The sequence below is a fragment of the Natrix helvetica genome, assembly GCF_964273705.1.
Source record: "Natrix helvetica genome assembly, chromosome: 4".
NCBI lineage: Eukaryota > Metazoa > Chordata > Lepidosauria > Squamata > Natricidae > Natrix > Natrix helvetica.
Genome location: NC_138550.1, coordinates 98,007,512 through 98,034,759, shown reverse-complemented (window position 1 = coordinate 98,034,759; position 27,248 = coordinate 98,007,512). Strand labels below are relative to the sequence as shown.

The 27,248-nt window shown below is 36.3% G+C and overlaps 2 protein-coding genes across 2 annotated transcripts in view; one reads left to right on the top strand and one right to left on the bottom strand.

The window, feature by feature from the left end:
• TXNDC5 (thioredoxin domain containing 5) lies at positions 1–25,610 on the top strand. Its single transcript, XM_081952536.1, has 10 exons — positions 1–342; positions 8,606–8,755; positions 10,102–10,207; positions 11,364–11,460; positions 14,194–14,309; positions 18,239–18,325; positions 19,144–19,266; positions 19,976–20,058; positions 23,388–23,517; positions 24,122–25,610. Exons 1-10 carry the CDS (start codon positions 119–121, stop codon positions 24,242–24,244), a joined length of 1,239 nt encoding a protein of 412 aa, XP_081808662.1. The 5' UTR covers positions 1–118; the 3' UTR covers positions 24,245–25,610.
• Positions 24,122–27,248, bottom strand: part of BMP6 (bone morphogenetic protein 6) — a 100,238-nt gene continuing 97,111 nt past the window's right edge. The window contains exon 7 of the mRNA XM_081952535.1: positions 24,122–26,958. Within this exon, the coding sequence (XP_081808661.1) occupies positions 26,809–26,958 (150 nt within the window). The 3' untranslated portion in view covers positions 24,122–26,808. The remainder of the gene's footprint in view (positions 26,959–27,248) is intronic.

The following is a 27,248-nucleotide window of genomic DNA, read 5'->3' as shown; positions in this document are numbered from 1 at the left end:
TGTCGAGGCGGGCTAAGGGCGGAGGCTGGTGCTGGAGGGAGGACGGGGCGGGCGGAAGACGGGTCGACGTTGCCCGGGCCGGTGTCTCTCTTACTCCTGCCTTTGTAAGCACGGCGTCATGGCTTCGGCTCTCCTTCCCGGCGCCTCCTGTCCCTCCGTCGCCTGCCTACTTCTGCTCCTCGGCTGCCTCGTCTTCCGCGGAGCTTCCGCGTGGTCCGATGAGATGGAGGAGGAAGGCGACAGCGACGACACCGACCCCCACGGGCAGCACCTCTACAACGCCGAGATGCTGCGCCATGGCGTCCAGAGCGCACCGCACTTCGTCATGTTCTTCGCCCCGTGGTGAGCGGCAGCGGCCTGGACGGGGAGGAAGGGCGCGCCGCGCTCCTCTCCCGGCTCTCGCTATTGTGGCAGCCGGAGGGAGAGCCGGTGAGGGCGGGTTGGGAAAGGAGCTCCCGGGAAAATCCAGGGCGGGAGAGGGGGGATCTCTTTTCTCTCCGCGCCCCTTCTCGATTAGCTTTCCCCCAAATCCCGTGCCCGCCCACTCCCCCGCTACCCACAGCCGCAGACCGTGCCAGGAAGAGCCTGGGATTTGCTGAGTCTTGGAGAGTTCACTTCCACGCAAGCAAATCCTTTAATCTCTTCTTGGCACAAGCTAGTGAGCTAAAGTTACTGTCTTTCCCCCAAAGGCGTAAAGCAGCCTTCTCCCAGGGGTCGCTGGTGTGAATGGATAAAAAGTGGAGAAACTTGCACAAAGTGCCCCTGTTGGGTACATAAACATTAAAAGGCCTGGGGGGGGGGAGCCCTGGGATGTTTGTAATCACGGAAGCCATCTTTTCTGACCTGGATGGACTTTCTGTACGGTTGAGGTAGGGCCAGGAGAAAGGAAGGGTGCAACAGAGGAAACCCATCCTAGAAGCAGTTTCTGAAGTTCAGATGTCGTTTATGACTGCATTTAGCTCATGCCTTCCCCTTGAATGCATACAATATTAGCTCCTGCAAAACTGAGCCAAGTGCTGTCAACCCACGCCTTATGCAGATGGCATAGAAAACTCAGCAACTTTTAACAGGTGAAGCAGGGATCACAAAGGCTTCTTTAAAATACCAACATCAGTTCCAAAGGCAAATAGGTGCTGAAGTAACGAAGTTAAAGTGTCTAGCACTGCAGATTGATATTCATGGAACAACAACAAAAAGAAAACCACCGCAGGGCAAGGTGATGGTGTTTGTGCATCCATGTATGTGCACTCCTTTAAGTCAGTTTTTGACTCCCCGCGACTGCCTAGATCAGGGGTGTCCAAACTTGGGAACTTTAAGACTGGTGGACTTCAACTCCCAGAATTCCCCAGCCAGCTATGCTGGCTGGGGAATTCTGGGAGTTGAAGTCCACCAGTCTTAAAAGTTCTCAAGTTTGGACACCCCTGGCCTAGATGAAGTCCTGCAGTTTTTTTGACAAGGTTTTTGCCATTGTCTTATTCCTAAGGCTGAAAGAAAATGATTGGCCAAGGTCACCCAGCTGGTTGATTGTGTAAGGCAGGACTAGAACTCAAGGTCTCTTCATCCCAAAGTTAAAATTCATAGTGCTGAAATCATGAATGTTGAGTTCCATCTTAGACCGTAGTAAAAATGGGACTTATTTCAACTCAATAATTTGGGCTTAACTATAGATTGATGTTAAACATCCTTCACAGGACCACAATAGTGTCCTACTGATGACCTAAGCCTATGGGATAGGCTTATTGGGAGCAGATATTACTGGAGCTTAGGCCTAAACAAGTAAGGCTTCATGCACCAGTGTGAATGTGTTTCACTGGAGGTTGATGGTGCCGAATGGCATGATGAAAGCTTTGACTTGGGATGTAACTTTTGTGAAATAGGCAGATTTATATTGATCAACATTATTTGGAAAGTTCTCCAGAGTAAAACTGGCAGACCCTTATACAGTCCTGCTCATGCTCAGAAAGTGATACAGAGCTGCAAAAATGCAAGAAATACTGGATAAAGTGATTGGTCATAACTCTTCTATGAAAAAAAGGCAACAATATTGAGTATAATTGTTGTAGAAATAAAATATAGAAAAAGAGTTCTTTTGCACAAAACGTTTTATGGCATCCTGCCATAAAATACACTGATCGCCACAAACCTCTTTAAGTGGATTAGACCAAAATCTACTAATCATGATTACTGTGTGTTATCCTGAGTCTGAAATGCCTGACGGTACAGTTTCCGGGAACCATAACCATATTTGTAGATGCCTGTTTGGCCATTTTGAGAACAGAATACTGAAACGATTTAAGCATTGGTTTATCTAGCAGGCTCTTACTTAATTATGGTAATTGAAACAGCCAGCTCTGTTGCTAAGTGACCCAGTCATAAAGCACAACTTCACATGATTGTGCCGACTTACAAGAGAGTCGTGGCAAATTTCATGTAATCACAGCATCTCACGGTCATGTGATTGCCATTTGTGACCTCCTGCCAGCTTCCCTATTGACTTTGCTTGATGGAAGCTGGCAGTGAACGTCACAAATGATGATCATGTGACTATGTGATATTGAGAGCTGTCGTAATTGCAGGATGGTTGCCAAGTATCTGAATCATAATTAGATGACCACCAAGATGCTGCAATGGCCACAATTGCAAGGAATGGTCATAATCTCCTTTGTTCGGGTCATCGTATCTTGGAATAATTGCTGAATAAATGATTGCTTTACAAGAACTACCCTTAATATTCTTTTCCATTACTTTGAAGAGGGGATAATGCTCATTGCTGCAGAGGACTTTTAAATGGATGTATTCCCTGAAAACTTAATCTCTCTCACCCCCGCTCCCAATATCTAGAACCTGTTTTCAAGAATAATGTGTAAATTTCAGTACAGGTGACTATAAGGCTTTCTGCCCCCTCTCCCTGCCTTAAATTCAGTAGAACTTCATTTCTAGATCAATATGCAGAATTACTTATGAAGAATATAATCAAAATGGATTTTAGTTACTTGAGAAGCCATAAACTATTATATTTCCATACAACAGTTAGTTGCATGCTAGTTTCTCTAAAGACAGGTGTAACTTTTCCAATAAGGACAGACAACTAATTGTGTACCAATATAGGAGAACTGAAGCCAACTAAAGCCCTTCAAAACATGCTAAGTAAACCAAAAGATCTAGCAACCCCAGAAGAAAAAAACAGCAATCATCTACAACACTCAGTGTAAGAACTGCAACAACCACTGAGTAGATGTAGGACAAACAGGCAGAAGACTGGCAGAATGCATCCATGAACACCAATTGGCAGTCAGAAAACACAATGAAAATTCTTTAATTTCACAACATAGACCTATTTAATTGTAGTTTCAATTGGGTAACTGTGGCAATCTTAGACCAGGCCAAGTCCCAAAATGCCAGGGAATTTCTAGAAGTCTGAGATTCTGACAAACCATCAATAGACACATAGACATTATCAACATTTATGGACTGTGTAAAAGAGACAATCATCCAGCCCAAAAGAGAAAAAAAGTATCCAGCACCTCTCCACCAGTCATCAGCACCCAGGTCAGCATAGATTAACTCCAAGATTAACTTCAGACCAACAATGAAGTAAACAATATCTCAATCAAGAAACTGCCAAAGAGCCATCAGTAAACAGCCCAAGCAAAGAATCTCTAAGACTATCCCACCCACACAGACAGGGTTAGGGTTAGGGGTTAGGGTTAGACACCAGAATATAAACTGACAGCAAACAGCATTCCTTACTAGCACTGATGGTGTTACTGAGTTAGGGCAATGAAACATTGGCAAGAAAACAAGAAGCTTGGCACCAAGGACCCTCAACTAATTATGTGTTCATATCTTTTCTTAGATTTGTCTCAACAAGAATGACAATAGGGTATATACAGAATTGTGATCATAATTTAAATGTTATCTAGGAAACAGGTTTCTAGTAGCCATAATTGATTTTTGTAACCTGTTTAATGAGAATTGTTTACAAGTTCTGAATTATTGTATTAGTTTAAATGGATTTTATATGATATTCTCTATGTTTCCACTTCAAAGTTAATTTAAAGATGGAAAAACAGATGGAAAATCTTACTAAATAATGTGTCCAGCCAGTCCTGTGCTCCTCGGTTTGTCCTTGGCTGCTTTTTCTTACTTCTTCCAAGGGAAACAAACCAGACTCCATGGCTCAGACAACAGACTACATGAACCATGGACAGAAACAACCATATTTTTCAGCTGTGCTGGTTTGTAGGCGGAGTTAACAGACATGACTCAGAGCACTGCTCATTTGCGTGTTTTTATTTCCAAGGGCTGCTGGGGAAATAGGAGGTGACATGGAGATGCAGTTCGTTAAGGCACATGGTAAATATTTGTGAATGGGGCTTTGGGGACATTATGGGTAACCATAATGTGAGCTCTGCCCTATCCAAAATTGCTTTGAGGTGAACAAAAGAAACCTGGGAAGGAAAGAATCAATAGTATATAAATAATATTATTTGAATAGCACAGTATTTATTAGTTTGGAAGTGAGTCACCCCACCCTAAAATAAGGGGGAAAACCAACTATGTTGAAATATATCAGTTTGTTAACTGAAATATTTCCTTAAATGGCAGAAAAAAGATTCTAAAAAGATATTCTCTTGATAATTTCCTGGGACCTGGTCAAATTTCCACATCAATAAAATGAGAAAATAGAGTTAGAGCAGGATGAGTGTGTATGTGTGCATTTAACACTGTTATAATTGCATGATGCTTATTCCTACAAAGGAGAAATTTCTGCCCTAGAGGCTATATTCCATTTTGCGCAAACAGCAAAACTTTCTTCTGCTTTTGTGTTTCTTGTAACCCCCTTTGCATGACTTCAAAATCTACTGTGAAAATTGGGAGGCCCCTCTATGGCAGATTTTGGAACTCATGGCAGGTCATAGTGGAAGTGGAAACCATTGTCTCCCCTGCAATTTTTACTTCCACTGAATGAAGACTGTATATTATTCCATTAGGCCTTGCTCTGCTGAATTTCACTTTTCCCATGTGAAATCACAGCCATTTTGTATTAAATGTGTTTTAAAGTTTTGCTTTGATTCTGTAACTTGGTTGCTATTAAAACTGCTTTTTTAAACAAATGTGACACTTTAGTAGTGGGAGGATTTAATCTTCCCAGCTTCTTTTCGAAATAATGTTTGCAAACACTTCAGTGAATTTTGATTTCTTCTGTGGACAACTTTCTCTTTCATGCTTATGAAGAAAGTACAAGAACAGGTTTTTGGTTTTTTTGTATCTTGATTGTAGTCAGTAAAGGAGCCTTAGCTAATTATGTATAAAGCATTTGAGGAGAAAGTAAGTCATGGTAGAATTCCTGATTTCACCTATATCTGGATATACTCAAGCTTACATCCTAGACGTTTAAGAAAGTATATTTTAATAAGCTTCAATTATTGATATGTAGAATTCTTATAAGAGATCATTCATGGAAAAAAACCTCAACATTGGCCAGTGTTTCCTTTAAAAAAAGTGTGGGAGGAAATACTATAAGCATAATTACAGAAAGTTCCAATGAAAAGGAAAATGGAAATTCACAACAATCTGGGGTCATTGAGAAAGAAAAAATGAGGACTTCAATTGAGCTCGACTTTTGATGTCTTATGTGGCCACATCCTTGCAAAATATTCCTTAGAGAAATGTGAAGAAAATAAATTTAGCAGAGATAAATGGAGAATTCTCTTAGCAAACAATAAGTACGGTACATGTTCAAGTTCGAGACAGATACCTATCTTGGCATTACTTGGGGAAAAGAGTTTTCAACAGAAATTGATTATGAACTGAGTATGAATCAATAGCATGATGTAGCCAAAATAATAAATAAATGCAGATTCAATTTTTTCCACAAAAATATTGTTGCCAAATCATAGAAAGTAGTAATTCCACTGTTCTGCATTCATTACATACCACCACCCCCCCCTTTAATATTGTGTCCAGTTCTGGGCACATTTTTAGAAGGATTTAGAAAAACTACAAGCAGTTCAGAGAAGAGCAGCAAGGGTGATCAGATGATTTAAAATTTAAGTCCTGGGAAGTAGGAAAGCTTATCTTAAAGACAAGAACTGTCTGATATCATAGCGCTCTTCAAGAACTGGAAAAGGAAGATGAATATGTATACCTGCATTCAAGTGTTTATAGACAACTCTTCAAAACAAGAGTTCTATTACCCAGAAGAAAATCAGAACTTGATTTTTGTTGTTCCAAAGGGCAATAGAATTATGGAATTATTAGAAATATAATTATGGATCTAAAGTTCCAATAAAACCAGTTCCTCTTGTGCTTCACAGAACATTTTCTAACACTAAAGGCAGTTTGACAGTGGAATCAATTTCCCAAGGTAGGTTCCTGTTACAAGTTAGATACTATAGCTATCAGTTACAGATGCTTTATCCTGAATCCATTCATGGAGCAGAGAATTGGACTTGATGACTTAAGCAGAACTTTCCAGTTTTGTAATTCTATGAAATACTAATACTATAGTCTTCAGTAGAGTTGTACCACAGCACATCCTACTAAATTCACTGAGATTTGCTATGTTCAGGTTCGAGACGGATACCTATACAGTTCTAGAAACTATTTCATACTTTTCATTGTAATCATAGCTATTACTTCATTTCTTAAAATGCTGGTTTTTAAATTATTATATTTTAAATTTTTTATAGCAAAGGCTGTGATGACTGTATTTACTTTCAAATAATTAGTGTCATGTTTATTAACCAAAATATCCAGGAATTTGTTTTTGTAGGATTTTCTGTCTTCATTATTGCTATCATTCTTCAGTTCTGTTCCAGAATAATTAATCTCATAAAGTCTTTTTTTTTTCCATTTTGATCTCCATGTTCCCCGCATGACTTCTAAGGTTTATTTCTTTATATTAGTTTGCTATGAAAGTAATAGATTGACTTAAAATAAAAAGGGCAAATCTGTTTTATGTATTTTATAAAGAGCACAGCAAGTTCACAATAACGTACTATTTATTATATTTAGCTATTAAATAAAATGTGAGATTCTAGGAGCTTCAAAGAATGGGGATGGGCCTGTGGTTTTTAATAGTATCTGCGGCAGAGTATTTCTTAAAGTTCTGTCAGACTTGCAGAATTTCAGAACTATTCCTAAATTTTCACTGTTTAACAGGAATGCCATATTCAACCAGAATAGCTATTGTCTGGTTACTGGTGTCCAAAATCATAGATTTTAGGCAGTTAATATGAGATTTTTGTATGTGGAAAAAGAGCTGCTAATTCTTTCTTATCTGTGTATATTCAAATCAGTCTTTTAAACATTTTCTGGGTTCAGAAAGATCTCACCTTATGTCGCTGCAAACAATAACTTCCTGAAAATTAAATACAATGGAACCAAATTGGATGTGAGGGGAGAAGCCAGCAAAATAAAGATTGATTGAGCTCAGAAATGGGATAGATCAAACGGGGGGTATATAGAAAAAAAATTAAAATTATTTCTATGATTCTCTATTGGGGAGTCAGTTTGGAAGTGACTCAGAATCTTACTGTCTGCTCCCTTCTAACAGAGCTTTCAATTCACAACAAATATACTGGTACCTTGAGATGAAATGGTTTGCTGCTCTAATATAACTTAAAGTATTAACTGATATTCCCTGGTTAGTCAAAATGTTAAAGAGTATTGTTGCAGGCAGTATTTCTCAACCTTGGCGAGTATAACATGGGTGGACTTCAATTCCCAGAATTCCCCAGCCACCCTTGCTTGAGAAATACCATCTCAGGAAAAGCAAAGGGCAAAGTAAAAAGAAGGAAAGAAATCAAATAACTGAAGCCTAAACAGAAGGTGCTAGTAGCTCCTTAGGGCAGGGGTGTCCAAACTTGGCTGGGGAATTCTGGGAGTTGAAGTCCACAAGTCTTAAAGTTGCCAAGTTTGGACACCCCTGCCTTAGGGCAAACAAAACACATAATTTCTAATTAAGGATGGAGGACTTTTACTAAGGTCTTTGAATAAAGAGAAACAATTTGTCATATACTATCCATTTAGACAACATTATTGTTAAGTGAAATGCTAACTGCTTAAAACCAAATGATCCTGGAATAAATGAGAGGCTGAATATTAGTACCTTCCTCCTTGGTTACTGTGCTGATAGGAAAGGAGCTGAAGATAAGAGATAATGCCAGTCAAAGAAAACGTATCAAATTCTTTTTTATTGTTTTATGTTTTTGATGTCAGCAATGCGTTTTTAAAGTATAGATATTCAATCAATAATAGTACAGTAAAAATTATATAGTATCTAGTTTATCAATGAATGCAACATTAATAATAAAAGAAAAACTAATTTTTATTGTCCTCATATTAAAAAATATCTGCCAAAGTTTGAAGGAACCAAAGAATTTTTTTTTTTTTAAAAAAAAAGACTGAAAATGAACTTGGGCAAGGACCTACCGTACTTTCTATATCTTACATAAAATCCAATTTTGGGGAGAGAAAATCTAACTTAGGTAATACCGTATGTAGAATTCCTCATGTCACTAATCTCAATAAAATAGAATAGTGGATTCAGAATTGTTAACAATGTTTTCACCAGAATATTTTTTTAAAAAACTTGCAGGTGTGGGCATTGCCAGAGTCTCCAGCCAACTTGGAACAAACTTGCAAACAAATACAACAAAATGGATAATCCACAAGTCTATGTTGTAAAAGTGGACTGCACTGCAGATACACCAGTGTGTTCTGAACATGGTGTCAGGGGATACCCAACGTATGTGTAAAAAAATAATACTTTTCCCCTCAATTCTTATGGATTTAAGAGAGCTTCTGAATGTTTGTTTTGTAAATACATGGCATTCCATATTTGCATTAATTCCTTCCCCTTCTTTGAATATACCATGTAAGCAGCAATAGCTTATGCAGCTGTAAAACAGAGTACATGCAAAAGTCTCTTAATATCTGTTGCTTTCATTATTTTGCTCATGGTAGTAAAAGCCGTATGGTGATACAAGATGCAATATTTTCATTACTGACCCTTTGCAGCCTATTGTAAACAAATGTGTTTCTACCTGGTAGGCACAGCTGTGCAAATATACCACAACAGTTTTATAACTAGCAGAAAGTAGATGAATTGCTTTCATAGACTAGGACAAAAAATGCATTAGCCATTTTCTTACATTAAGAAACTGTTTGTTACTGTAAATCAAGATCAAAACAGTGGGGAGTCAGGAAGTTTAGGATATAATGCCAAAGCTCTAAGGTTCTTAGCATGGGCTATAGAGTAGAGCCAGCAAAAATATTCCTCTCTAAAGACGCCCCTCTCTTTTGTAGATGTTTTATGAATTCATCCTAGCCAAGCTGCATTTTGTGACATCATGTCCGCCATTTTGCATTTATAAGGATTTTATATGTAGCACCACATCACACTTAGTTCTTGAGGCCTGCTTTTTAAATTTTATTATTTTTATAATTGCTAATGTAAGAGTGATGGCATGCAATTTCCTAAGTGTAGCAGTAGTGTGTTTTTTACCTAGAGTTAACAGCTGAACTTCCAGTTTGGCTACCTTGCAAGCCAAATAAATACCAGAGCAGATCTGGTTTATCTCTGCCATATTTTTTCAGGCATTCTGTTCCCATTTTTTAATATTTTCTAAAAAAAAAAAAGATACAAACACTAAAAGGGGAAATGCATAATGGATCCAAAGTCTGGGGAAAAAAAGAATACGGATACTTTAATAAAATCATAGGCAACCATCATTTCCCTTGTAAACTAGAAATATGAATAATTGGTTCATTTAATTACTTTGTTTAGAACCGAAGAATATATACTTTGTTTTCGGGACAAATAAAGTTTATTGATAGTGTGCTTATGGGAGTTAACTTGGCTTTTGTCTTTACTTTAAAAGAGCTTTTGAAAGTCTGCAGAACAATGGCAGTTTAAATTTGGAAATTCAAAGGCTATGCTATTGAAATTAACGGAAATGTTAGAATTAATATTAATAAACCATTGTGAGGAATGTTGTTAGGGATCCGATATGACATGATGATTGTTTTAAAAATGTTTCCAGTTTAAATGACTATGAACCTGTTTTGCTTATTGCTTTCTTAAATTTGCAGTCTAAAATTACTTAGACGACACCAGGAAGACGCAAAATATCAGGGACCTAGAGAACTTGAGGAACTAGAGAACTGGATGTTGAAGAAATTAAAAGAGGGATCTGATGTAAGTAATCAGAAACAGTTCTTATTCAAGAGACAATATAACTTGAACTGTTAAAGGACGCCAGTAGAGCAGTATTTACGTTTCTGGAACAAACTTTTATGAGCCCAGGTATCTTATCTTTATGGAAATGTGAGAAGAATATTGGAAGAGAAATTGCTTTGACTAAAATTCAGGGGAACTCGGACATCGGATTTGCTGTCTTCATGATAATGGGAGGAAGACGCTTAGAAATTGAAATAAATAAAATTTGACCCATTGTTTTCTTTATTTGACCAAAAACAAATTACTTGTATGTATGCATGAAGAAAATTTCTCCCATGAGGAGCTGTTTCTGCTGTTAGCCTTTCTTCATTTTTCTTGAAATATGACGATTTCTGAATTTTAATTTAGGGATTTCTTCAACCTCACTCCCTATAACAATACCTGTCTAAGGTGGGCAGGGAATTCTGGGTGATACAGTCCCAAGACATCCATTTATGAAAAAATATGCTGTAGGGAAAGAGGATGTCTTCATTTATAATCATGCCCAAGTTTTGTGTTTTTGTTAGGGAGATATTCTGTCTTTCTCTCTCTTTTCTTTTTCTTCTCTCTTCTTTCTTCTCTTTCTTTCTCTCTCTCACTCACATACACTCAAACAAACTAGACATCCACACACAGAGACACGAATTGTAATGTTTATTGTTAACATGGATAGTTGTTATAGTTTTATTAAGTACATAGCAATATAGACTTTGATCTACAACTACAGCAAAACTTAGAACTGCGGTCGTAAGTCAAGGCATGGTGTAATTTGATGTGATTTTACAATCATATTTACAATGGTTGTAAAGCGGATCACACGATTGTTCAGCAAATTCATTATTCCAAATGGCCAAACTGACAAAAAGTTGCAAACCACGATCATCAGAGCATGACATCTGCGTTCAGTTGTAAATCTGAGCTGGTTGCCAAGTGCCCAAAATGGGATCATGTGACATAGGGTAGGGGGCAGCTGTTGTAAGGTCCAGTATTTCAAGTATATTTTTTTAAAAGTCCTTTCTAACTTTGAATAGTTGTTAAACAATCTATCATAAACCTAGGACTACCTGTAACTCTTATCTTTTTGAAATTTAAGCATGCTATTTTCTATGTTCTTTTTCTTGTTGCTAAATATAAGGAGGAAGAACCTAAACCGAAGCCATCAAAAGCACCTGATACAAAGCAAGGTCTTTATGAGCTCTCAGCAGATAATTTCAAGCAACATGTAGCAGAAGGTAATTGTATTGATTTATTGATTGATCAAATTAAGAATAATATTTGTGGCTCAGGGTTGAAATGAGGGGCCCTTCGTGCTCTCTGAGCTTAGTTGTTTTCTTGCAGACATTTCATTATCCAAACTAGGTAACATCATGAATGCTAGTAAGGAATGGGGTTTCCTCTCAATTTACATTTAGTGTATTGCCCTATCAGTGTTGGTGGGAGTGGTCTTGGAGTTTCTTTGGTTGGGTTGTTTACTGTTAGCTTGTTTGACGTTTCCTTGATTGTGGTATTATTTACTTCTTGATTGTTGGTCTGATGTTGATCCTGTAGGTGTACCTTTAATTTGTTGACAAGTTTATCCTTCAAATTGAAAGTATATGGTTAGGTAGAGGTTGATAAGATCACCACTTTCAAGACTCCTAGTGGAGGTTGTAATTCAACATCTTGGATCAATAGCAATCCCACAAATACAACACAAATATGGATCAGTTGACACCTTCACCATAAGAAAAAAGTGACCACTTAAGATCAGCAGAGACTATGATGGCACACTATAGTAAAAACACAAATGTACCTAAAAATCACCCACACCAATCAATGTAATGCTCCACTACCAAAGCAATAACCCAATCTCCCACAAGAGAATCTGTATAGGAACTGTAGATGACCACAAGCATACTACAGCAACCCTAAACAGCAGAAAAGGGAAATAGATCAGCTAGACAACATCTTCCAACAAAATTGCAACTTCATCAGAAATTGCCTGACCACTCAATCCAATATAGCGCAACCAACACAAGCTGTAAAAAGAATAACAATGCCATATATCAAAAACATCTCAACCACAGGGAATCAGCATAGCACACAAACCAACTAAAGCCCTCCAAATCATCATTAAGTAAACCAAAAGACCCAGCAGCTGCAGAAGAAAAAATAGGATTCATGTACACCATATAGTGTAAAGACTGCAATTGCTACTATGTAGGACAAATAGGCAGAAGCTTAACAGACTATCTACGAACATCAAGTAGCAGTCAGAAGACGTGATGGAAAGTATTTAATTTCACAATGTATGGACAGACATAACCATACTTTTCAACTGGGAATGTGACCATTCTGGACCAAGCCAAGTCCGAAAACGCTAAAGAATTCCTGATAAATTGGCTATCAATAGACACATAAATATAAACAACATGTACATATTGTGCAAAAGAATCCATTAACAAACCAAAAAGGGAACAAAAGATCTAAACACTTCCCCTCCAGCAATTAACATCCAGATGAGCATAGATTAACACCAGACCAACACTCAAAGTAAACAATACCCCAATCAAGGAACTGCTGAACAAGCTAACAATAAAGAACTTCCAAGACAACTCCCACCAACTTTGACAGGACTAGCCACTAGAATTGAAAGCAAACCACATTCTTTACTAGCTGTTACCTAGTTTGGGTAATGAAATGTCTGCAAGACATTTCAAACTCCGACAGAGACCCTCAGTTATCAAATTTATATATAGCGATCATTGATACTGAACATTCTTTTTAATGTTTCATTTTAAAGGATTTTTAATTTATAGTATCCCATAATGGAAAAGAAATTGGACCAGACAGCAATGTGACAGAGGCCTTCCACAATCTGATTAATAGTCTGATTGTAGCAGTTGCTCTATTATTGGAACTTTAAACTTAAACCCATGGTGGTGATTAACTCAACTCATTTCTCAGTTTAAGGTTGGAGTGGGAGCAATGGCTGGCTATTCCATGGTTTGAATGGCAGTTGAGTTCCAAATGATGTTCTGAAGGGCTTTTTTTACTTTATTAAATCTATGACACCCAATGAGTTATTAGTTGCAACATGGTTTGAAAATATTTTATTTCCAGTATCTTCCTCCACTGAGAATTCACCAGCAATTGCTGCTGTCATCCACCCAAGCAGATCTATAAGATTTAAAGAGGAATGTAATTGGAAGTATGATGAAAAGTTTTAGAATTAAGCTACATCAGCAAGTGTTAATTTCTGCTCTTTGAGGAAACTTGTCTGAGAACTTTGAAAAGCTATATATCATTATAAGGCAGGGGTCCCTGGCGACGGCTACTACCAGGCCTTGAGCCGTTGGGATTAAGATCTTCACCCTCAGGACATGATAGGATTAGCTTAATTACATCACACAGCAATATTCAACCAACCCTGAGACTCAAGACAACCTACAAAGTTACCCCTGCATGGTCCCATGGGAGCCTGACAACCAATCAGAATACATTTCTTACACAGGAACAGGAAGCTCCAAGGCAGGGCCCAAGAGAGGGTATAAATCTCTCTCACACCCATGTGCTTGATTGCCCAGGATCTCAAACCATGTGGTCTTGTCCACCATTAAACCGTCCTTCCAAAGTTTCCAGTGACTTTCTCCCCACTTGGAACTGAACCCAGATAGACATTTCTTCCAACACGTATTAAGTATAAAACTAGAAGATAAGTGTTTCAATGTTTCCAGTGACTTTCTCCCCACTTGGAACTGAACCCAGATAGACATTTCTTCCAACACGTATTAAGTATAAAACTAGAAGATAAGTGTGTAATACAGGAAATCAAAGTGTGTTTCTTTGGGAATGGAAATCTAAATATGGTATAAGCCAAAGACTTGTCTTCTTGAAGCTGTACTGCATAAAGAGAGATACGTAATAACTAAATGAATGAATAAACTGTTTTGTGTGAGTACTGCAGCCCTTCTTTTCTTTTAAAGGCAATCACTTCATCAAATTCTATGCCCCTTGGTGTGGTCACTGCAAGGCATTGGCACCTACTTGGGAACAGTTAGCTCTGTCCCTTGAACGGTCAAAGTCCGCCAAGATTGGAAAGGTAAGTTTGATTGGCAAAGCAGTTCAGTCTTCTTAAGTTGAAAATGAATTACTTTGGGAGTAGCACTGACCAAAAAAAAAAAAAAAGAACACTGTTTTCCTTCATAGACTACAATTAACATTATTAATTCCCATTTTGGAATCTTTCATGCAAGCTATTCACCCACCATAATTCCTGAATTTATTGGAGTATGTTAATCAAAACGCATTTGCTTGAGATTGATTGATTGATTGATTGGGCTTCCTGAAAAGTAGCGTTAGCCAACAGCTTATCCTGGAGAAACTCTTAACTCTTTGTAAGAAATCTCATGAGTAGTTAATACAGAGACAGGGGTACCATAGGCTTTGTTATTTTAAAGAAGAAAAAGGCCAGCCCTGCAGCTTACTTTTATGACAGAGCTCTTGTTTTTATTGTAGGCATTTGCTTGTAGTTATTGGAACAACTGAAAGGAGTACAGTTATATTGTTGGCTTTCTGATGGGAAGAAAAAAAAACAGCTGGTAGTATGAGTATTCAATTGGGTACACTGTTAAAACTGAGAAAAAATTCTCAACCATATGTAAGAAAGCCCCTTTTAAAAATGTTTTCCATTTTTAAAAAAACACAGTTTGGGGCTGGTAATTTTTTTAACCTTTTCTCTGCTAACTTCTTTTTCTTGTTTTATGTTGCCCCTTACCTATTTTCTTTCTTATTGAGTCACTGTTAGAGCCATGTGGTTTCATAATTATAGACCCTAAGGACTAGTCTGGGGAAAGCTACGGTACTTTAAAATGTATTGAAATCAGAAGTATTTAATTTAGCCTATTTCCATTGAGTTCAATGGACTTAAAAGTATTATTTGTTTGACTTGACTATCTCATTTCATCAGAGCATTAGGAACAGAGAAATGATTGCCTTTAAAGTAAATGAATTAATTTCTTTTTCCTCCCTGCTTTGGTCAGATAAAAACTATAATTTCTTTGCTTAATAAATTTAGATACTCAGAGTTAACTAGAGTTGAACAGCATCCCAATTTAAATGCATGCCCGCATGTACACACACATGCTCAGATGTTAGAGATAGATAGATGATAGATAGATAGATAGATAGATAGATAGATAGATAGATAGATAGATAGATAGATAGATGATAGATAGATAGATGATAGATAGATTATTCAACAATTCTACTTCTAATGTTCTTAAGGTTTAGAGTACTTCTGCTATGAAAAATGGGGTGGCTCATTTCATTGTTATGAAAGTTTTTGGTTATTTATTTCCCCCTTTCCATTTTTTTTTCAAGTTATGGATTTTGCTTTTGTTTTTATTCATAAATTGCTACCATTTCTTTTCCCTACTCATTTTTCTGATTTTATATCCTATCTTTGTCCATACTTCTAGCTCTTATTCTTAATTATTTCCCCATGTATGATTCCTTACTTAACATTTTCCTAGTCTTCAAGATTTTCTCTCATTATTCCTTTTTTTTCTGATAAATTCTACTAATTACATTTTAAATCATATTGTTTTGTAGTTCATATCTTAATCTTGATTGTTCTGCCATAAACTTTTCTGTTCCGTTCCTATCACTATTTTTGTTGGATACCATTAATGCTGAAGGATGCTGACAAAATACACAATAGCCAAGTCACCTTTCTTCTCCCCTCATCACTCAGTTATAAGTAGACTTGATTCTCTTTGAACCTCTTTGGCATTTTTTATACCCTCTGCAGAAAAATACCATAGTAGACATCTCACTTTGAGCAGTGCTCTTAAACACTGTCTGAAAATATTAGGTGGTATAAAATATAGCAACTCCAGAAATAACAAGAACTAGATATTAGGATCAAATCATCCCAATATTTTGGTGTCTCTCAGTTCATTTCGGTATCTATTTCAGGTAGAAACCTGTAAAGTCTTTCATGATTTGGGATCACAGTGTCTTATTTTGTATATTCCACCAAGTTCTGTAATCATCTTTGGAGAGTCTTTTCTGTATGCCCCCCACCCAGATTGAGGTTTAGAGTGCAGCTGCTAAGAATATGTATGCAGATTCCTAGAAAGATATACCTTTTTTCTTACTTTCTAGCCCCAAGCAAAAAGCCCTATAACTTTAAATTAAACACTTAATGTTTACATACTCTTCTAGATAATCTTACTTTTTATGTTTCAGTTTGTGCCATTAGTTTAAATTGTTTTCTTTAATAATTTTAAGTTGTTCTTAAATATTTGGACTCCAGGTTTTTTTATGGTGTTTATGTGTTGATTGCAACTTGTCTTGAGGGATATTTTACTCTGTTTGATGTCTCTAATTATATTAATTGTGTCACATCAGAAGAACTATTGTCAGCTCTTATTCTCCTTGATTGTTCCTTACTATTTGATATAGCTTTTCATTTTTTATTCCTTTGCTTCATTTTTCTGGATTTTTGCTTCATTTTTCTGGTATTTTCTTGGTTTCCCTCCTATCATTATTTTTTTTAAAACAAACACTATATTTCCTTTAATGGGCTTTAGCTTCCTCTCAGGGTCCTTGAATGTTGTTCTTAGTTTATTTTTTTACTTACTGTATATTTGCTTTTGATAATCCTATTTCCTCTTTAGTCCTTACCCGCTATCATTAGACAATGTTTTCCAGGTGTATTTTGCCCCAGCTTCTGTATTACAGAAAACAAGCATAAATATCTGCTGAATCTAGCTAGATTTTCTATTTTTAAAAAAATCAAACTTCTGTATGAAGGCAAATATCCCCAAGCATGATTTTTAGTGATATGCTGCCTCTAAACACAAAGTTTGTCTAATATTTCCCATTAAATTAGGTCTGTTTCTGCTTTTGAGGTGGTTCACTCATTGTCTCAAACTTAGTGTACTCAAGACAGGATTTGTTTCCCCTTAAATTATCACTTTCATCTTCTTTTTCTCTTTCAGTCCCAACTTCATTCTTCAATCTTCTCTGCAAGTTGAGTTTTGGGCATATTCTCTCTGATTCTTCTTTGCCTTGCTTGGCTCACATTACTACTCTAGCTGAGGTCTGTCTATTCTCTTTATAATGCTTTAAAATGTGCGTTTTCATTTCAAAAAACACTCTTCGTGCCATGCTGATTGCACTGTTGTTTGTCTTCCAGACTGCTTGATATTCTCCGCTTCAATCCATTATAGCTTTCTTAACTCTTCACTCATTTAATATTTCTATTGCTGTGTTTAAATGTTACCTGTAACCTTGTTTCTCTTTAGTAGATTTTCTATTTGACCATATTTAGGTTTTTAAAAGTTACATCAGTAGTTACAATGTATGTTTGAAAAATGTAAAGAATATGACCAAGGTTTAGATGGCTCCATCTGTACATCTCTATCACTTTATTTTCATAATCTTTTACCTTATCTTTTAATTGTTTTTCCACGATTTCATTCCATTCAATAAATATTAAACTTCTAAATTTCTATTATCATTTGCTGTTTTCATCTTCGTAATGTTCTTTCTTTCCTGGCTTTCTATGCATGAAACTCTTTTTTGCTTAAGTTTTTACAAGTTTTTTATGATGCTTACAAAAATTGTTTAAAAAGTTATTCATGTCTTTATGCTTTTCCAATATCGAGTTTCATGTTTGTTATTTAATTCTGTTATCAATGTAGTTATTTTATTGGGTATACATATCTCCTTTTTTCACTCTAGTCTTAGCCAGCAATTTGTCTATTTCCCCTTTTGTGGTTTGAAATTGGGAGCCTATAAGTGTAGAAATATATGTATTTTATTTCAACACCATTTCTAATAAGTTTAGTTCCATACATAACCTAATTTAATTTACAGTACATCAATTCAATAGTTGCTCCTTTTGTACAGTTGAGTGTATGGATTTAAACATTTTAAAACAGCTATTCATGATATACTTACTGTGTAAATTTGCACTATAATATTGGGCTTTGTGGATTAAAGAAAAATCTTGAATCCTAGGTGGACTGCACAGTGCATTCTGCAATCTGCTCAGAAAATCAGGTACGGGGTTATCCAACTCTGCTTTGGTTCAGAGATGGACAAAAGGTAAGAAAATTGCAAATTGGCCTTATTTGTGAAATTACAGATGTACTTTTATATGATTGCTGGGACCAGATTATCTTTCAGCCTACCTCAGAGGTGGTTATGAAAAGCTAGCCCTGTAGTTGTTGAAGTTAATTCTTTATATTATTGAATCATAACACATACGCATGTTAGACAAAGATAAACTTTGCTGTAAGAGTTCCAATTTTATTTATGCTGAATTTACAAAAAGCAATATTTTCTGAACTCTGGATTTCACTAGGAAGATAAAAGACAGTCATGATAGCCTTCAGGCAAGGTGTAAATGAAGATGTCTCATTGGAATAATGAGATCTTAGCTCTTTTCCTCATAAAGGCCTAATAGTAAGATTGTTCTATCTGTTGAATGTATGCTTTAGTTTAAGCCATTTCCTTTATTTTCTTGCACTATCTTCTCCTGCCATACCAGATTCCTTTTCCTTGGACTAAAAAAACAACACCCCTTTTCCCTTTTGCCCATGTACAACTGCAGTCAAAATACTGGTATTTCCCCCCCCCCCCCTAAAATTCGTCTTGATTTTCCTAATGCCTGTTTAGAGCCAATTAAAGCAAATTTTTACTTCAGTATGACTCCCTCAAGTGTTGTTTAGCAAAGATTCACTGTCTAAGCACATTCAGATTTTCAAGGTTTTTAAAAATAATTAAGCTAGGAATCCAGCTAAATCAAAGCCATGGGTAAAATAATATATCTATTAGCTATTGTATCCTGCAAAATAATCATATTCTAATAGGGCATTCGAAAATGTTTGCTAAGCTAGTAATAATTGTGGTTTGATTTTTAGGTTGACCAATACAAAGGAAAGAGAGATTTCGATTCTTTGAAAGAGTATATTGAATCTCAGTTAAAAGATTCCAAGGAAGCCATGAATGATGGTAAACCCACTAAAGCACCAATAATTGCTGAGGTAAGTCTTTGGAAGTTCTTGCATTAAAGGGATTTTTTTTTCTTTCATTAAATTTATTTTCTAAACTAGGGTTCTAGCCCAATTCCAAATATATGCCTGTATTTGGAAAACCAAAATAGTTCCCCATCTGCACTTTGTTTAAACGACTCATATATTGTATGTATATTTAAATGTAGTGGGTTTACTTCCTGTTGGATGGCAGCAAATTAAATTTCACTGCTTTTTTTTTCCCTCAGTCATTATCCTTGTGACATCATATTCTGTTGCCAGGTTGAGCTACTCAGAAATATCTTCTGTCTTAGTATGTGACCCAGCAAGGTGACAGGGTAGAAATGGACAGGTCAGACAGGTCAGACGGGATAACAATAAACAAGAATATCCGAAAAGAAGAACCATGGGAAAACCTAGAGATCACTGGACCAAAAAAAGTAAAAAGTTCATTAGCATTTCCATAACTTTAAATGTAGTTCTTTTCCACATCTATTAAGCTATCACACAGTGGGTATAAAACAGGAAAGATGTTGCATCACTTTGACTTTAAAACAATTGCCAGTGTGGGATCAGAATGTTTCAGAGAATCCAGAACATTCCATTTCCGTTTGGATTATGCTGTTCCTGGAGCTACCAATGTTGCATATTCACAATAAAGGGTTTATAATTAGGATCCTGGGTAAGGCAATTTGATTCTAATCTTCATTTCTTTTTATAGGGCCAAGTTCTTTCCCTGTCTGAAAAAGATTTTGACAAAGAAGTGGCTAATGGGATCACTTTCATCAAGTTTTATGCTCCATGGTAAGTTTTCAGAGCGGTATATTACAAGTATTTAACATCTGTTTCTCTTTTTGTTGTGGAGCATATTCTACCACCCACGCTACCTATTTTATTCTCTGGAATTGGAAAATATAGCATAGAATAATTTATTAGTTTTATATATAGTTAATAGTTTCCTGATATCAGTGGAATCCCTGAAATAAACCGAAATTACCCATAGTTAACTTTTGATAGCTATGAATAATTTGTGGTTACATTTTAATGTTAGATATTAGGCAGAATTGTATAATTTTATTAAAAGTATAAGGTAGTCTTTTCTGAACTCATCCCACTGCAGTGTTTTAATGTGGTCCTCAGATAGTACTACTTTCCTCATTTATTTTGTTAGCAGTTAATACACTATCTACTCAAATAGTTCTGTGCTACTTCCACCTCTATTCATAAACCTCAGTGTTGACATACTGTGTGAACCTCAATGTTGCCTGTAACATACTTTGCCTGAAGGAAAATTAAGAATGGTTTTTTTCCTGTTAACCAGCTGCATATAACTCAAAGAATTGTTTGTTCCCTCAGAAGTGTATGATTTAATTTATATGGATTTAGTCTATATCCATGTCAGAAAGTATATGAGCATTTAGAAGGCTAATTCACATGTACATTTGTAAAGATTCATTGCTTGATAATGAATACAGATAGCTTAACTTTGCTAAAAGTAATTGATTGAATCAAGACTTAGTCTTAAAATAATAGAAGTTAATTAATGATGACATTGATTTCATTGGGTTGCTTCTGATTATGTTGGATTGAACACATTACTTTGATAGACTTTAACTGTTGGTATTTTTGTAATAACAACATATACTTGTGTGATTAAGTATGAATCTGTAAACTGATGTAAGATTTGCTCATGATTCAGTAATTTCATGGTTGATTACAATGGGATCTAAATTTGTATCTGTTCAAGTGGTTTGAATCATCCTCTAATTCAGAATAGATCATTTTTGTGTGCATATGTAACATTTGTGCCAGTAGTGGGTTTCTATTTCTTTTTACTACCGGTTTGCTTGTGCCCCCGCGTGTGCATGCGCAGAAGCATCCAGACAGGTGGGCGGAGCCTCCCACCGTCACCACTACCGGTTCGCCTGATCCGGGCCGAATCGGGAGCAACCCACCTCTGATTTGTGCTCATGTTCATATTGTCTGAAGCTTCCCATCTAACCCATCCTAGCAATACAACTTATAATAGGTGAAGAAATACTTAACATTGGGGATTGGGTGTGTGTATCTTTCACTTATTACATGTTAGCTTAAGTAGCCATGAGTGTATGGAGGCTACTTTTGCTGTTTATTTTAACTAAATATTTACATTAAGCTGAGTAACAAGAAGTTCATCTTATCTTAGTAGCTTTCAATATATATACATGCCCGTAATGTGCACTCTGCATATATAGTAAGCGTATTTAAAAGGACAATTTTATTATCTGAGATAATGATAGGGAACAGATGGCAGTGTACATTATGGAACAGTGGAATAAATTCTTTTCGAGCTGGATATCATGGACATTTAATAATTTACATGTTAAATTCAGCTTCTAACTGCTAGTTTGTAAAAATTGTTTTGTAAGAAGAATATTAATTTTATATGCTTATTCCAGTGCTATTTATTGTAGATGTGCTCACTCCAGAATTTATATAGTTTAGATTTTGTGATGTAGCTCAAAGTTCATAAAACTGTTTTAACATTTACTAGAGTGTACCTATGATTCAACAGTTCAAATGAGGACATTTGTAGAAAATCAGATTTTCAAGTGTCATTCTCAATAAACTATTTGCAAAAATAAATTAGAATATATATAGCATTGATTGAAGTATTTCTGATAAAGTTTAGTCCTAACTGTAACTATACTCCTTAAAGGAAATTTACCTAGGGGAATACTGGAAAGAAATGTAGCAATCAATATAACAGACAGAACTTCTCAAAACATTATTAATGGGTGTATTTTTTTTAATTTAACAAGCTAGTAAAGGGCAGCTAGCAGCTTAAAAGAGAATAATCTTCAAAATAAATCTAAATTTACAACATATCAAGTTTATACAAAGTACAGTGGTATTAAAAATTTGTGAACCTTTTGAATGTTTGCACTATTACGACCTAAAATGTGACCTGTTCTTCACACAAGCCCTTCAAAAAGGCTGCCTCGAACTGTTCCCCAGGACCCAAAAGCCTTGGGGAGCAGCACAATTGCCCCCACAACTCAGTACTCCCCAGGATCTGCCATGTGCCATTTACCTTTAGGCAGTGTTGTCTTTGTGTTGACGGGCCCCTACACGAAGTTGCACGAAGCCCCTCTTCTTGAAGTATCTTCAGAGAAGGCTCTTTCACAGCCTCTGCAGCCACCAAAAACTGCACGCACACCCCATTCTCATACAATTTTCAGAAGCTCCGGAGGCCAAACAGAGCACACCCCATTCTTGTGCAGCCTCCAAACTTAGCATGAAAACAGGGTGTGTGCTTTTGAGAATAGTTGTCAGGAGGTAGTGAATGCCACCGTGTTCCCCAAAACGTTGTGGCATGTCACCGTTCACACCTGTGTCATACATTCGCCATCACTGTGCTAGACTCAGTGGTAAGAGAAGGCCTTTGTCATCCCATTCAGTGGAATTTAACTTCTTTTAAAGTACCTTAGAAAAGGTTTTGTTTAAATGGTACATTATTTCCACATTTAAAGATTTGACAGTCCTTAACTCAGATATTATATTATATCGTGAAAGAATGCAAGAGCTGTTGACGTAGTTTACTTTTATATTGCCACACAAAATGATACAGGTTTCCAGATAGTTTGGCTTGTTATTGATCCTCTCCCTCCCCAAACACGAAGAGAGGAGTGTGTTTTGTCTTAGGTCTTGCATTTCAGAACCATTTTTGAATTCTCCAAACTTCCATTTTCCAAGAAACATTGCAAAATTAAGGAGATTGTGTCATATTCTCCTAAATCTGTGAGAAAGACAATCTCCTTAATCCTTCATAATGAATTTATCAAATTCAAAGGGAGTAGTTGAATGAACCTTTGGTAGGATGATACATATTTGTACTCATGCAAAATGGGTGGTGATTCTTGTAAGTCTAATGAAGTAGATGTGATTTAAGATTAAGTTAAACTATGATCAGAAATGATAGGATTGTATGAAAGGCTTCATATTTATATCCGTATTTAATCATCTTGTGTGACTACTAACCCATTGTATTGTGATATGCTCAAACTTAGTTTTCTTTCAGTTTTCTCTTTTTAAAAAAAAGGTATTTCTTACATAACAATCAAAACCAAAATAAAATTTACTCATTATTTCAGGTGTGGACATTGTAAAAACCTGGCTCCGGTATGGGAGAACCTCTCAAAAAAGAACTTTCCAGGGCGAGTAGATGTGAAGATAGCAGAAGTAGACTGCACTGCTGAACGCAATGTCTGCAACAGATTTTCTGTAAGCACAAGGCTAGATGGTATTCCAGTTTGTGCTAAATGTTGAAATTGCTTGTGGCCATTATTTTAATCCAGAGATGGGGAAACTATGGCCCTTTTATGATTTGTGGACTTCAATTCCCAAAATTCCTGAACCAGCCATGCTCACGCTGGCTCAGGAATTTTGGGAGTTGAAGTCCACAAGTCATAAAGGGGCCATAGCTCCCCATCTCTGGTTTAGCCAGTTCTACTGTTTTATTGTTAAATCCATACACTGGGATTTAAAGGGTTTCCTCACACCTGTTATACAAGGTCAACATGCTGGAGATCTTGAAACGCTTAAAAAGGGCAGGCCTAGTTAGTACTTGGCTAGGAGACTTCTGGGCAATTCCTGGGACTATAGCATTAGGAAATTAAAACAAAGGGCAGAAGATGGTCAAGACAAACGACATCTATATTGCTGCCAAAGAAAACAGCAGTGATTTAGGTTGACTTAAATATGCCTTAGACATGTACCGAATCTCATTTAATGCAATGGGGGTGTTTCTGCTAATGAACATATGCTGAATAAAGGGATACGGTTAAAATGATGGTGTTTTCAGATTTCTTTTTTTCTCTTTCTGAAGGTCCATGGCTACCCAACACTCATACTTTTCCGTAGTGGTGAGAAAATAACTGAACACACAGGAGCCAGAGATCTCGACACACTGCACAACTTTGTTCTGGGACAGTCCAAGGATGAACTGTAAAAATGTACCTGCTTAGTTACTGCTTCTTTAGCTGGGTCCAGTAAACTTGGAAGTTGAATCATGGTAACGTTATTGGATTTCCAATAGTGGTCATGCGGGAAACTGGATGTTCTAAAGCGTGGTACTGTCTGTTCATATGTTTGTATTTCCTATTATCTACTCAGCTAAACTTGAGGGAAGGTTACAACAAACAGTAACTGTTCAAATTGGGAACTAGTATTTATAGTACTGATTACATTAATGAATTTCCACTTGTCCTATGATGAAAAAATGTGTTTTGAAACAAAAATTAAGAGGAAAACAGCTAACATCAGAACACATTAGTTTCACTGCAAATAACACATTAGTACAATATCAATTGCATAAAATTTGCAGAGTTTAATCTCCTTCGGAAACCAAATTAGAAGAAATTCTAAAGAAAAGCACACAGAAGGACAAACACTTAGGAAGCTATCCCTGGCTATTTGCTTTCTGTTGTTGTATCCTCTCATGTGCACTCCTCTCAAGTGCAATGAAAATTAACGGTACTACCTAGGTCTGGATATTGGACAGTGCTACCTCTCAGCTAAGCCCAACACTCCATTTAATTAAATTGCATGACTTGGCTGTCTTCCCATAGATTTGATGTTCATTTCAATTCTAAACATCGTAAATCAAATTTTACTGGGTGAGGATTGTCCCCCCGTTTACAACTTGTCATATTCAGATTAGCTAGGATCCATGTTTACATATGAACAAGTACAACTTTAGAAGTCTACGAAAGACCTTCTCTTTTCCCAAGTCCACAGTAACAAAGAAATCAAACTTGCTCATCAAATTTTTCTAGTTGATACGTAGGTTTGTGTATTCTCCAGCCCCACTAAATCCTGTTTCCAATTTAGTATGCCCTAAGAGGGAGAATTAAAGCCAAAGACTTTCTTGTGCAAGTAGTGATACAAGATCAAAGTATAGCAGCTAAATCTTGATCTATTTTGCATATGGATTATTGCCATCTTTCTGGGGCAGAGTTACGGGTTGTTATCTGCAGGTCTATAGAGAGGATATACGATATTCATAGCCATGTCTAGATGCTCTGTGTTTGTACTCTAGTTGGTCTGTCCTTCATTTTTTGAAGGCTAGGAAATTTGTCCAGAACAAAGCTGGAAAAAATCCTTGTCAATTGTGGAAGTTAACTGAAAGGGCTAATCACATACGGCAGAGAAATCAACACGTATTTCTGCCTTAAAGGGAGCCTTTATTCATTTTAAAAACCTAAAGAAGCACAATCTTACGAGCCGGCTAAGTTGTAACTCATGAGTTTCTTGTACAAAATCAAGTGGTACAATTGTTTACACAATTTCTGAATAAATTTTTTTTTTAAAAAAAACATGGTCTTACTAAATAATACATCGAAGTTAATATATCTGATGACTGCAATAAATTATACCTTTAGTTATTTACAAAAATCTTCTTGAAATGCAAAGTAGTCAAAGGAAAGCGCACTTTGTTGAAATTTTGCCTGGGAATTTATCTGGAATCTGACATTAGAAATAAGGTTCATATACCATTGAGATGTATTTTTCTCAAATTAAGAATGTGCCCCATTACTATTAGTAAAATGTAAAGCAGTTCTACTTCTGACTGCAGCTTTGCCTCATTTCCATCTTGTCAACTTACATTATTCTGAAGAGCAATCAGATAAGTGTCTCCTCTTCTTTAGTAAACTTGGTACCATTCATTTTCTTTCCCATTTCAGGAAACCAGATTTTTTTAAAAAAACCAACAACATGTTGTTTGAAACTCCTCAATTCCTCCATATGTCCATTGAAGTTGCATGTTTTTGTCTAAGGAATAGACTGGGTTCATGTGCACCGCTTGGTCATGGTGATGCCAAGACACAGAAAGTCAGAATTAGCAATAGGATATAACTGTAGAAAATGCCTTTGAAAATAACACAGAAGCATCTTCCTATCTGATAATTTTGCCTCTAAATACCCCCTTCTTTCCAAAATGGTAGCTCAACCAAGGTTGTCCTAATCTGATTATTAAGAGGCATATGGCCAGTTCTTTTATTTGAAAGGACAATGTAGAAAAACTGTCTTTAGCTTCTAAAGGAAGCAATTTAAGTGAAACAATTCATCAAAATAGAAGACATTTTCTTGCAGTAGTTTCCAGGTCTCGCATATTTAGTTTCTATGCCTTAAGGGTAAGCAAAGATAGTTTCGTTAATTTCTATGTGGTTGTAATTTCAACTTAAAATTGTGCTTTTTATTTCTTAGACAGACTCCTGTTTTCTTCTTGAGATATTATCCAAAACGTGAGGGACACACATTGAGTAAGGCTGAAATGTAGTTCAAACATCAGATTATTTATGTCACATCACTTTGTATTCATAGGATCCATATTTAATAACTTGCTCTGGCCTACTTAAAACTATCAGATCAAAAAGCAATGAGTGTGCAAATACCGGTACTTAACAAGTAGTAACAGAATTCTTTGCTTTTCATTATTCTTTCTTAAGGCACAAATGCTGTTCCAGAAGCATTAGATTTTCTTTTTTTGCTGCGTCTTGTAAAGATACTTTGTCAGTGACACCCACAAGCTCTTACCACCATATTCCTGTATTTTTTCAAAATGACGTTGGAATTGTCATCAAAGTAAAGAACTGAAATTGCATTAAGCTTTGTAGGAGCGCAACATGGTTTAGGGACGTTCTCTGGATTCATTAGGTGAACCTGTTTAAAGAAATTGATAATATTACCTGTAATTTCAGCATGGTCCTTTTTAAAACTGCAGTTATATCTGAGATTGGGACATGTTTATCAAGTTGACCTCTATGCCTATAAAGCCACCCTATGCTCTTACTCAGTTTTGCAAGCCCATACTATTATTTTTAGCTACTTAAAGGGAGGTGCAGTTACACATTTTCATACAAAGTTAATGAAATCAGAATTTGCCCATCTGAAGTATCCCTCTGCTTTCTATAATCCTGTTAGCATTCCTACCACTAACATTAATAAATTAA